The 12,312-nt window shown below is 35.6% G+C and overlaps 1 protein-coding gene across 1 annotated transcript; it reads left to right on the forward strand.

Annotated features, from left to right (window-relative positions):
* Positions 1–1,493: 1,493 nt before the first annotated feature.
* On the forward strand, positions 1,494–9,408 carry LOC105109158 (potassium transporter 7). Its single transcript, XM_011003768.1, has 10 exons — positions 1,494–2,062; positions 2,154–2,382; positions 2,475–2,723; positions 2,918–2,968; positions 3,988–4,248; positions 5,421–5,473; positions 5,620–5,740; positions 5,949–6,203; positions 7,721–8,243; positions 8,532–9,408. The coding sequence occupies exons 1-10, from the start codon at positions 1,760–1,762 to the stop codon at positions 9,067–9,069; spliced, it is 2,583 nt and encodes an 860-aa protein (XP_011002070.1). The 5' UTR covers positions 1,494–1,759; the 3' UTR covers positions 9,070–9,408.
* The last annotated feature ends 2,904 nt before the right edge of the window (positions 9,409–12,312 follow it).

Genomic DNA, 12,312 nt, shown 5'->3' on the forward strand with positions numbered 1-12,312 from the left:
CACCGACCAATCTGTCAGCAACAACCACAACATCCCATAATCCTCCCGTAACATCATGGTATTTTAACGACGCTTGCACCCATAATATACATACATACATACATACATATAATTATTATTTATTGGATTATATATATATATACACACACACACACATAATTTTTTTTATTTGTATTTAAAAATGCTCTTAGTTATAAAAATACATTGAAAAAACTATCATTCAGATTTTTTTAAAATAAAAAATAAAAATATATGATTAGTAATGTAGCGTGAATCACATAATTAATAAGTTAATAAAACCTATTTTTATTCAAGTTGTTAGATACCTTTGATTTGAATAACATTGAAAAAATAAAAATTATAATAAAACTAAATAAAAAACCACCTCAGAAGCATTGTTCTTTAACTGGTTCGTGGATGTTTGTTATTATGCAATTGCAATTAAGAAAATGAGTTTTAAAAAATATTTTAAATTATGGTTTTAAAGTAGCAAGTTTTAAAATATATATATTACCTGTTATGAGATAAATTTTTAAATAAATCTCCATTAATAAAAAATAGATTTTTTAGCTTTTATAAAACTAATATTTAAATATAATTATGTATGAGATCTAATACAAAAATAAAACCTATTTAATTAACTGAATAATTTTTTTCCTAGAAGTGAATAAAAATTAAAAGTTACCACCGTAAATTTGTTAAAAAAGTCAACAGCATCAACTTTGTGATTGGGCTCATTCAACCAATTATATATTTTTTTAATTATCAAAGTAAATTAAAAGTTTTAATAGAATAACGCCATAATCTTATAAAATCGCATGCTATCACCTTATGATACTTCATAAATGTGAAATTTATAAAATATCGTTATTTTTAAATATGGTAAAATAATTGTCTTGTTTTAGAATAATAATATTTATATATATCATATTTTTAAAGAGTGATATTTGTGAACTGATTAATTTATATAATTATATAACCAATGGAACAATAGTCATATAGTTGTATATGCATTACTAGAATAATATGACAAGTTTAGGCTTATGAAAAGGTTTTGTTGCGTCATATTAGGATAATGACTAAACAAATTATAATTTTTTATCTGATATTTTAATTATATTTAAATATTTATAAAAGTTTCCATAAATTATTATTTTTTAAATCGCAATGAAATAACTACTTCAATCATTTGATTTTTAGATTTCAAAGATTCTGACAAGGTCTTGGTTTTGAAAATTTTAATAATTTTATAATTTATTTTATAAATTAATAAATTAATTAATCTTGAATTTAAATAAATATTGTATATATAAATCATAATATTAATTAAAAATTATATTATAATTACTGATCATGTTACATAATAGATATTATGGTATTAAAACCATGATATTTAATTAAATATTTATATATCACAGTTCTTAATAGCATATTCGAAAATATATTATTTTACCAAATACTTCTTGCTTATTAACTATTTCGCAATTTATTTGCATCTTCCATGCTAATTTCACAATTTATCCTTCAACCATTCGCCTAAAATTGAGAGACCACGCCATAATTTCATTTTCACCCATTTTAATTTATATGTATAATTTTCTGAGAATTTGATTGATTGTTGATCGAATAGAAAAACTAAGGAAAGTAAAAAAAATAAAAAAGGAAAGGAAAGCACAACAGAAAGGAAGGACCCTAAGGGCCAGTAATCCCAATTCGATCGATCTTTTGCTTATGAAACCCTGGTACAGTTCCAATTGTAATGGCAGAGGAGAATGGCATTGGCAGATCCGAGATAAACGGTGGATTTGCTTCGATGGACTCGATGGAGTTGCGGTGGGTGTTCCAAGACGACGACGACGAGGATGATGATGATTCAGTGATGGACGATCACAACGGCGACGACAATAGTAGACAGCTGCACGGCGGTGGATTAGAATCTGACGAGGAAGATGAAGAGGACACAGGGGAGCAACGGCTGTTTCGAACAGGCCCCCTCATCGACCCCTTCGATGTGGAAGCCCTGGAGATCCCGAGCGCCCACCGCAACGATAATTACTACGAGGTGGAAACCATTATTATTGTTGTTGTTGCTGTTATTGAATATGGTTTGTTGAAAAAGAAAAATTGATTTGAAAATAGAAAATGTTTGGCAGGAGTTGGGTGTGGGAAGGAGAATAATACTTGCATTTCAAACACTGGGAGTTGTATTTGGTGATGTTGGAACCAGTCCTTTGTATACTTTTGGTGTTATGTTTACAAAGGCGCCTATCAATGGAGAAGAAGATGTTGTTGGTGCATTGTCTTTGGTTTTGTACACTTTAATCTTGATTCCACTTCTCAAGTATGTTCTTGTTGTTCTTTGGGCTAATGACGACGGCGAAGGTACTACTTAGTAGTTACTACTGCTCACTTAATTACTAATTATGCCTAGTTATAATCTTACTATACATTTGATTCTATTCACTATATTGCAGGTGGTACTTTTGCTTTGTACTCTTTGATTTGTCGACATGCTCAGGTCAATCTTCTCCCGAATCAGCTTCCTTCCGATGCTCGTATATCTAGCTTCAGGCTTAAGGTGCCCTCCCCAGAACTTGAGAGATCTTTGAAAATCAAGGAGAGACTTGAGACTTCGGTTACTCTCAAAAGATTGCTTCTCATGTTAGTGCTTGCTGGTACCTCTATGTTGATTGCTGATGGGGTTGTTACTCCTGCTATGTCAGGTCTGTTTTTGTTTCTTTGGAGTTTATCAGAATTATGTTATTGTTCTTATGTACGAAAAAGCTATTCTAGATATTTTATTGACGTGCCCTTCTTTTATTGTTTTTGTGCAGGCCATGTTTGCCATATTTTTCTTTGGTTCTTAGTAACTAGTACCTTATGATTTACCTGGGTATCTTTGTTTGTCTCAATGCAGTAATGTCAGCTGTTGGTGGTCTGAAGGTTGGAGTAGCTGCAATTGAGCAAGGTGATCTAATATTCTGCTAGCCATATATATATTTTTTTATATAAGAGTTAGGGTTTCAGGGTTTCTTCTTAACTTATCAGTCCGAGTCTGGCATTATTCCTTTGAGAATTGGACATTTGGAGCCTTTCATTTCCTTTCTTTCTCCTTTTTTGTTTTTGTTTGGGAAATTGGGCTCTAGATTTTGATAGGGGGGCTATTGTAACCTGGACCACTGTCAAATAAATTAATAAATAAATATAGAAGGAAAGTAATTGTAACTCTGATAACATAAAACTTTGTTTGTTGTGTGATTTATTGGAGATCTAACATAGTGTAATCATAGGTGGGGTTTGTAATCTGATTTTCCATTGAATGATAGGAACAACAAAACATGATGCAGGAAGAGGCTGTTTCTGCATGAAATAGTTTATATAGCAAAACTTTTGTAGCAAAAGCTGTAATAGACATATCATTTACTGGTTATATGGTTCAGAAGTTGCTCAAAACTATCAGGGCTGATTTATACACCCAATTTAATCTCTCTTCTAAGTCCCCAGTGGCAACTACAGGAATGGGTTCTTTCCACAGACCAATGCCCTCTGTAACTTAATGATTGTAGTGCTTGGCTCGGGCATGGATCAAGATTCTGATTCATTGTGAATGTGACTGAACTTTTTGAACAGACTGTCAATTTAAATTTACGATGTGGATGAATTTTGTCCCCAGTTCTCATGCTTTTGATTGTCATGTTGGGCTATAGTTTATGCCTAGCCCTCCTCTCCCCCTTACTGCCAAAAAAAAAAAAGGCAAAAAGAAATTTCTGGCAAGTTTTAGGCTGTGTTTGTTTTGTGTAAAATATTTTCCTGGAAATGAGTTAAATAGTTCCTGTTTGAAATTAATTTGATTGCAACCAAATTAGCAAACCTTGCATGCCTTGTATTACATTGTCAAATTTAAATGTCCTTGCCTTTTTGTTTTTTTCGCTGTAGACAACTAGATAAAATATTGAGTTAATTATTTTTGTTATTTGTTTTGTGCAGAGCATGTGGTGATGATTTCAGTTGCCTTTCTTGTAATTTTGTTCAGTGTACAGAAGTTTGGGACCAGTAAAGTCGGACTTGTTGTAGGCCCTGCTTTATTCTTGTGGTTTTGTTCTCTGGCAGCCATTGGGATTTATAACCTTGTTAAATATGATAGCAGTGTCTTAAGGGCATTTAATCCTGTTCATATTTATTACTTCTTCAAGCGGAACTCAACTAAGGCCTGGCGTGCACTTGGAGGCTGCTTCCTATGTGCAACAGGTAACACACTAATATACAATTTTTTAGTGCTTGAATGCAATGGTGCTTGCTGTTTTTGTTTAGTGGTAAGGCTTACTGATTGATTCCCATCTGTAAATTTGGCTGGCTTTCTAATTAGCTCACAAAACCATTTTCTTGTTTAGTGCATGGATAATATTCACATTGCTTCTAGTCTAAACTGTTATGAAGTTTGTATAACCTTAAGAGTGTTGGATAATTGATGTTTGAAGCTCATGAAAGAATTTAGGTTAATGCAGCAGAAATTTTAAAGTTCATCAATAAGTGGTGGCTGATAGAGTATAACTGGATTTGATTGGCCTAAAAAGATTGATCTTTTTGGTATTAGTGGCAATGCAGATGGCTTAATTTTCATCAACTTATGAGAGTGTTTGATAACCTTGTCATTTCCCTTATTAAATGGAGATTGCAGTTGAGTTAACCTTGAAGGCATGATGGAGCTATGGTGTCTAAAAGTGTGGAGTCACTTAAACTACCAAGTGTCAAAGGGTAGATCCCCAAGTCTCTCTAAGCGGCACCCTATTTTTTTTTCCAAAAATAAGAAAGTGGTAACAAAAATAGAGATGGAGGGGATTTGTTTTCTAGAGGATGTTTGGTTATGGGAAACTCCCTTTTGCTTTCTTCTTGGGAGGATGGTTAATTCTCCATTAAGTTTTTGTAATTCCCTTTTAGATGTCTACTAATAGCATGGGAGGTATGGGCCATGCCTCCAATTCCAATTTTAAGATTAAAGAAAGGAAGTGTAATTCTTACTGAATTGTCTTCTATGCATGGAAAATTAGTAGCTAAAGTACCCTCCATGAGAATTAAAGTGGCCCTTACATGATTATCTGGAATTGGAAGGGACTTGGAGAAATTGACTTGTGTTCTAGCAAGGGCAGAACACATGTTTATACAGGTTCTTTGTAGACAAATGTTTTCTATTTAGCCAAGGTCTCTTGAAGCAATCACTCTCAAGTAAAGGCTAAAATTCTGTAGTGTAGCATGGAACTTGTAAAAAATTCACACCCATTTAAAGAACGCCTGAGTCTTGATGATAATATGAACTTGGAAGGTGATGTTTACAGCTGTCATAACTGAATCTTATTTTTCACTTTTCTTTTATGATTGCTTCTGATGGATTCTTCCATCTCTCTCTGTTTTTTTTTTTTTAGGAGCTGAGGCAATGTTTGCAGATCTGTGCTACTTTTCTGTGAGATCTGTGCAGGTAAAGAAGCAAGAAAATACATGTTTAATGTATCCGATATAGAATCTACGTCGTTCTCTGATTATGTCAAGTGTCACAGAATTTTATATTCGTTGTTATATTCTGATTGCTGCAATTCTGATTTATTTAATAGTGATCATTTGCAGCTTACCTTTGTATTTCTCGTTTTGCCATGCCTTTTGTTGGGTTATTTGGGCCAAGCTGCATACCTTGTGGAACATCACACTGAAAATATGGCTGAGCTAGCTTTCTTTTCTTCGGTTCCAAGTAAGGTTCATTCTTTATCTGTATCAATATGGACTATGCAATTTAATTAAGTAGATATGCTGCTTGCACAGCCTTATTGTGGCTTGTATTCTGTGTTCTTAGAAAATAAATTATTTATTGCAGTATAAAGTTGAATTCAATCCTGTTTTACATTTGGAACCTATTACATTCAGTTCTGTTGCAACAAGTTTTATTCTGTGTCTTGCAGGTGGTGTTTTCTGGCCTGTCTTCCTCATTGCTAACTTAGCTGCATTAATTGCTAGTCGGACTATGACTACTGCTACGTTTTCATGTATAAAACAATCAACAGCACTTGGTTGCTTCCCCCGTCTTAAAATCATTCATACCTCTCGGAAATTCATGGGTCAGATTTATATTCCTGTCATAAACTGGTTTTTGCTGGTAGTTTGCTTGGTGTTTGTCTGCTCTATCTCTAGCATCACTGAGATGGGAAATGCATATGGTAATATACTTGTTCCCTAGTTTTAACTGAATTTTTTCTTGGCATTCCAATTGCTACTGTTCATAAATTATTGAGTTTGCTTTTCTTTTCTGTTCTTTTTAATAATACAATGAATGTGTTGAAAAAATGCTGAAGGATACATAGGAGTATACAATAAAGCACCACCAAAGAAAGAAATAGGAAATGGTCATATCTTACATTCTAGCATATAGAGATCAAAGAAGACCAATCACGCAACATCCCAGTTTTAATTTCACCAGCAGCATGCCCCATCCCTTCAAACGCCTGAACTTCAAAGACTTGAGTGGAACCTTCTGCCATGCAATTATACTAATGCATTTCTTTGACAGTTTCCTCCAGGTATCTACTAAGTACTGTCTTAGATATAACCCAGTGAATACCAAATAAGGACAAGATTGCATACTGTATTTCTTCAGCAGCCAAGAGAAAAAACAGAATCATTATGACGAAATTATCAACCATGAAGATGTGTGATAACACTGCCACCAACACTAACTTGAAATGCTGGTGCAAACTTGCAGTTCACACTTGCATAGATATAACGTGGTAAATTACACTACATTTCAAAATAATTTTATCTTGAAGCGCCTTCTTGTATACATGCCCCATTGAACAAAGTTTCTCGCTACTGTAATTGCCCATCCTGAATGGTGGTAAAAATAATAAGCTAGCTTTTGATGCAGCACTTCTATATCTCCCTTATTTGTGCAAGTTTCAAATAAGTTTGGTTTTGTTTTGTTTCTCCCCGCTTTGTTTTACTGTTTGCCATTATTTGAAAGTAATTTTTGTAGCCAGCTACTTGATGTGCAATTTGCTGAATAGCGTACTTTGCTGGGTACTTGAGAATACTTTTCTTTTTCCCACTGAGGCTCGAGTAGTTTCCCTTGGAACTAAGCCAAAAAAAAAATTTAATGTTATGCTCACAACCCTTTAACCGATCAGCAAATGAAAGAATTTCCTTGGATAAATTTGTGTGCATCATTTAAAACTTCAGGGAGACAGGTTTGTACTTAATAAGGAAATGAATCATATCTTAATAGTATTGCTGCTTTTGATTATTTGCTGAAGTTTCATAGGTTGGATGTTTCTTGTTCATGGTATGTGGCAATGTTGTAAGTGCTGTTACTGTTAATTGTTTGGTGATTAGTTTATTTCTTCCATACCATAATGTGAATATCTGGGAAATGAATTGACTATTGAGTTTCTTTGGTTCTTCCAATTATCTTTGTCATGTCTTTCATCCTATTTGAAAAGCAGTTACACGACTGCTATTCTTGAGTAGCACATTTCATTTATAAAAAGTTGCATTCATGCAGATAGTGAAGCCATGTTTTGCTTCAATTATTTCGGTCTGTATGCAATGTGTTGATGGTAATAACCTGCTCTGTGTCGGAGAGTCTAGTCACTTCAAAGTTATGCATCAAACTAGCATGCTTTTCCATCGTTGTGATTTATATAAACAATTTAATTGTTCTGATGGTAATCTGTTATTACAGGAATTGCTGAGCTGGGGGTGATGATGATGACAATGATTTTAGTTACTATTGTTATGCTTCTTATATGGCAGATAAACATCATTATTGTCCTGAGTTTTTTGGTTATTTTCCTTGGAATAGAGTTGGCCTTTTTCTCATCAGTTCTAGGGGGCATGGGAGATGGAAGTTGGATAATACTGGTTTTTGCTGTAGTTATGTTTCTTATAATGTTAGTCTGGAACTATGGGAGCAAGCTCAAGTATGAAACTGAAGTTAAGCAAAAGCTTTCCCTGGATTCGATGCGTGAATTAGGACCCAATCTTGGAACAATCAGAGCCCCAGGCATTGGTTTGCTTTATAATGAACTGGTGAAAGGAATACCTGCAATTTTTGGCCATTTTCTTACTACTCTCCCTGCTATCCATTCAATGATTATATTTGTGAGTGTAAAGTATGTTCCAGTTCCAGTAGTGCCTCAAGGTGAAAGATTCCTTTTCCGACGAGTCTGCCCAAAAGGCTACCACATATTCCGTTGTATTGCGAGGTAATGAGTTCAATTCTTGTAAGTAGGAGTTGTCAACTTGTCATCTGATGCATGGAAATGTCATTTTGAGTTAAATAAATTGGAAACTTAATTTCATGATGATAATTTTATTGCTAATTGTTATTTTTTTTCTTGACTGTTTAGTTTACACAGTACCAACAGGGGCACCTCACAGTGTTTGGGGTGTTAATGGGCATTATTCTTCTTATAATTATCCGTGTTCTGTTTTTCTTCTTACCTTATTCTTTCCCTATTGCCTTACAAAGTTCAATTTAATCACTTAAACAGGTATGGCTACAAGGATGCTCGGAAAGAGAATCAGCAGGCATTTGAACAGCTGTTAATTGAAAGCCTTGAGAAGTTCATTCATCGGGAAGCCCAGGAACGTTTGTTAGAGAGTGATGGGGATGATGATACAGACTATGAGGATGACTCCTCTAGTACAAGAGTCTTCATCACTCCCAATGGAAGTGTCTACTCACTTGGTGTGCCCCTACTAGCTGAGTACATCAACACAAGCAAGCCCATTTCTGAAGCAAGCACATCTGAGGCGGCAAAGCCAGGGATGCCTGGAGACCCTACAGGTTCTGATGCAGAACAGAGTCTTGAAAGGGAATTGTCTTTTGTTCGCAAGGCTAAAGAATCTGGGGTTGTATATCTTCTTGGGCATGGAAACATTAGGGCAAGGAAGGATTCCTGGTTTATCAAGAAGCTGGTCATAAACTACTTCTATGCTTTTCTGAGGAAGAACTGTAGAAGAGGGATTGCGAATATGAGTGTACCCCACTCGCATCTCATGCAGGTTGGCATGACTTACATGGTTTGACAATTGATCTTGATACAAGCTTTAGCCAAGCCTTGGTAATTTTCAATACCATGTAACCGCTGTTGATTGGAAGTAGAATATACTGGTTCACACATGGTTAGGACAATTTATCGACATGAGATACATCCATGTGCTTACACATCTTCCTAGCTATGCCCAGCCATTAGGACTGCCAGCCCATGGAACTCTTTAATTTGGGAATTTTGTAGTGTTCATATTTTAGGTTGTTTTTAATGCAACTGATTTTTACTGTAATGAGAGATGAATATGGGAATTAACTCGTGTAGTTACCATTTCAAAGTGATGTGAATCTGATATGGCGTGAAAATCCCATTTCATGTTGTCCTAAAAAAAATTGATAACCCAGTCGAGTTTTATGTAGATTATGGTTTTCATCTGATACCACTTTGCTGTCTCTCTTATTGACTCCAGCCATGGTGACTTCTCAACAGACTATAAGATTATGTTATCTTTATCATTCTCTCTGAGCTCTCCATCAGCATTAAGAGAGGCAAAAACAAGAAGGCTTCTTATCCTTCCTTTAATTTGCTTTCTTTAGACTACGGTGTTGGGGGTGATTATAAAGAACAGGGCTTTATATTTTCAATTCCATGGCACGAATTTTTAGGTTAGAACTCACATTGATTATTCCTCTCCCTTTTTTTGTTCTTGTGATTGTTTGTTGCTGCCATTTTGTCTTGTTCATTTGGAACAGATCTGGTACATTAGGAACCAAAGAAAGAAACAAGCTCCCAAGGAAACTAGCACCGGCAGCATCACCACACAAAGCATGCTGAACCAGCTGCAATGGAGGCCACGACCAGAAAATGCGTAATGGAATTTCATGTTAAGTGGCTCTTGTAATGATGCGAGTAAGAATCATAGTGTCGACACAGTTGTTGAGACTCAAGGTGTATTGTCTCTTTCTTAAGCAAAAAGTACAGGATCTTTGGATGGATGGAGACCCAACAAATATTGTGCATGATGGCCAGAAGTTTGAGAATAGGTCCACTTCTATCACTGAGGTTCACAAACTAGTAGATATTTCAGGTGGGCTTGGCATGTTGGAATTTCCAAGGTTAGCTTCTCCAGTTCCAGAGCCAGATTCTTCTACTGGCAGAATGCAGAATATTGATACACCTGCTACCTTAACTCCGAGTGTTGATGGAAACGATTCCATATTCGAGGAAGAAGAATGCATTTTGGATTTAGGAACTTCAAGTTGTGAAGAGAAAGAACTTGTCTATGAAGGTGAGGCAATTATTTTTGAACAAGCTGATAAAACTGTGAGGTCTAAGGACAAAATCACTCTATGACAAGGGAAACTGACAAGGAACTTTTTGAAGAACAATGCTAGTCAGTTGATCTCTCCTGACCTATTTTGCTTACAAGATGGGCTTAACGAGCGTGAGCTGAGGATCTTCATTATGGACAATGGCGAGGAGCTTATTCCTGGGTACCTAGAATTTATCAAGGAGATCGTTCATTATGTAGGGTACAAGCCTTGTCTGTATTTTGCTAGAGGATTTTGCAAGAACGAAGAAAGTTGCAGGTTTTCTCATGGTGTTGAAAATATGGTTGAGGTTAATGGTGGGGGTGGTGTTCTTGTGAGGAAAATAGAGGAACAAAACAAAACGAGAGAGATTGGGACAACAGCAACTACGACGGGTGACGGATTTTGCAATTTTGGTCGGCTCCGTGGTGGGAGGAATGATTTTTTTGCAATGGGAATTGGTGAGAAGGAGAATTTGGCATCCAGACATATAATTGATGAAGATGTTTCGGATTATTTCAGTTCCTTTAGACCAGTTCAAGATGTCAGGACTCCATACCAGCAGAAGTGGATGGTTTGACCCACCCAGATACTGTGAGGGAAATGCTGGCAAAGGAAAACCTTCGTTATATCTGCGAGTCACGTGTGCTTGCCAACCCATACAAAGAGAAAGGAACAGTAGCAAACACGATGCGACAATTATCGGAGAGAAGGAAATTTTCACCTTCTTCAAACCCTTTGTCAGCACATCGGTAGACGTTGTGGTGGGGCCAAATTATATCGTGTAAAAATGTAGTCCTAGCAGTTAGTGGATGGTTTCAGTGTTTTTTTTCATTTTTATGATATTTTTTTTAAAAATTACCCCCGGTTGAAACATGCACGACAAAATCACAAATCGAAATCTAAAAAGAGAATAAAAATAATGAGACAACATTTTTTTTACCGTATAAACACAAAAAAAGAAAAGGAAATGAGATTGAATAGCTATTTAACAAATTCTATGGTAATCCTAGCAATGAATCATGTTATCCCAGGTCTCATCATAGTAAAGATCGTCTTGTAGTCATAGCAGGACTAAACTAACAAAACGTTGTCCGGATCTTCAAATAATAATGCACCAAGAGCAACAGAAAAATTAACAGTTGAAATACAAAAATTATGTTACAAAAACATGAGCATACAAGGGTATTTGAACCTGATCTTGCAAAGCTAAATCTCCTAGAATGAAGAAGAGTTGCAGGGAACGAATTATGTAGCTGCCTCTGCCGTTCTCTATTGTCAAGATCACTCTGTCTCGTCCTTGCTTCTTTTTGAATGCTTTATTGCTTCTTGCTCTCTGTCTCTATCACCGGTGCTTCATGGTCTCTGATAGTTAAAGCCTGATGTAAATATGATAGCATGTTTGGCATGAAATTTGTTTTGTAATGCTTCTGAGAGTTAAAGCCTGATTTCTTGTGTGGTGATTGTAGCCAATATGTTAGAGAACATGCTCTCTGATTGATTCGTGAAGATAGGATCAGATTTTGAAAACTAAACCTTGCATCAAAATAGAAAGGATGGTGCTGGTCTTGGAGGAAGGTTGATTGAGTGAGCATATTTGACATGGAATATGTAGCTGATTTTGAGAGTTAAATCCTGATCTTTCACACCAAGATTGTAGCCGACATGTTAGAAGACACGTTTTCATTGTTTTGGTGCCATTAAGAGGCTTAATCAAGATCAAAATTAAATCCTAAAGTTGCTTGAGACACCACAATTTTTGCCTCTCTTCTTTCCGCCCTGAAATCTGCAAAAACCATGAGCAAAATGGTGTCGTTTCCTTCCTATATTCGTCAGCCTGGTCTTCCCTCTTTATCCAAAATGCGTCGTTTTATTTACTGTGAAATGGTGCCGTTTTCAGTCTTAATTAGGGTTTCTTCAAATTCAATCAGGCCAAACTTCAGCACGGTTCTCTCAGTTTAGTGCCTTTT

The sequence above is a fragment of the Populus euphratica genome, unplaced genomic scaffold (assembly GCF_000495115.2).
Source record: "Populus euphratica unplaced genomic scaffold, PopEup_1.0 scaffold207.1, whole genome shotgun sequence".
Classification (NCBI taxonomy): Eukaryota; Viridiplantae; Streptophyta; class Magnoliopsida; order Malpighiales; family Salicaceae; genus Populus; species Populus euphratica.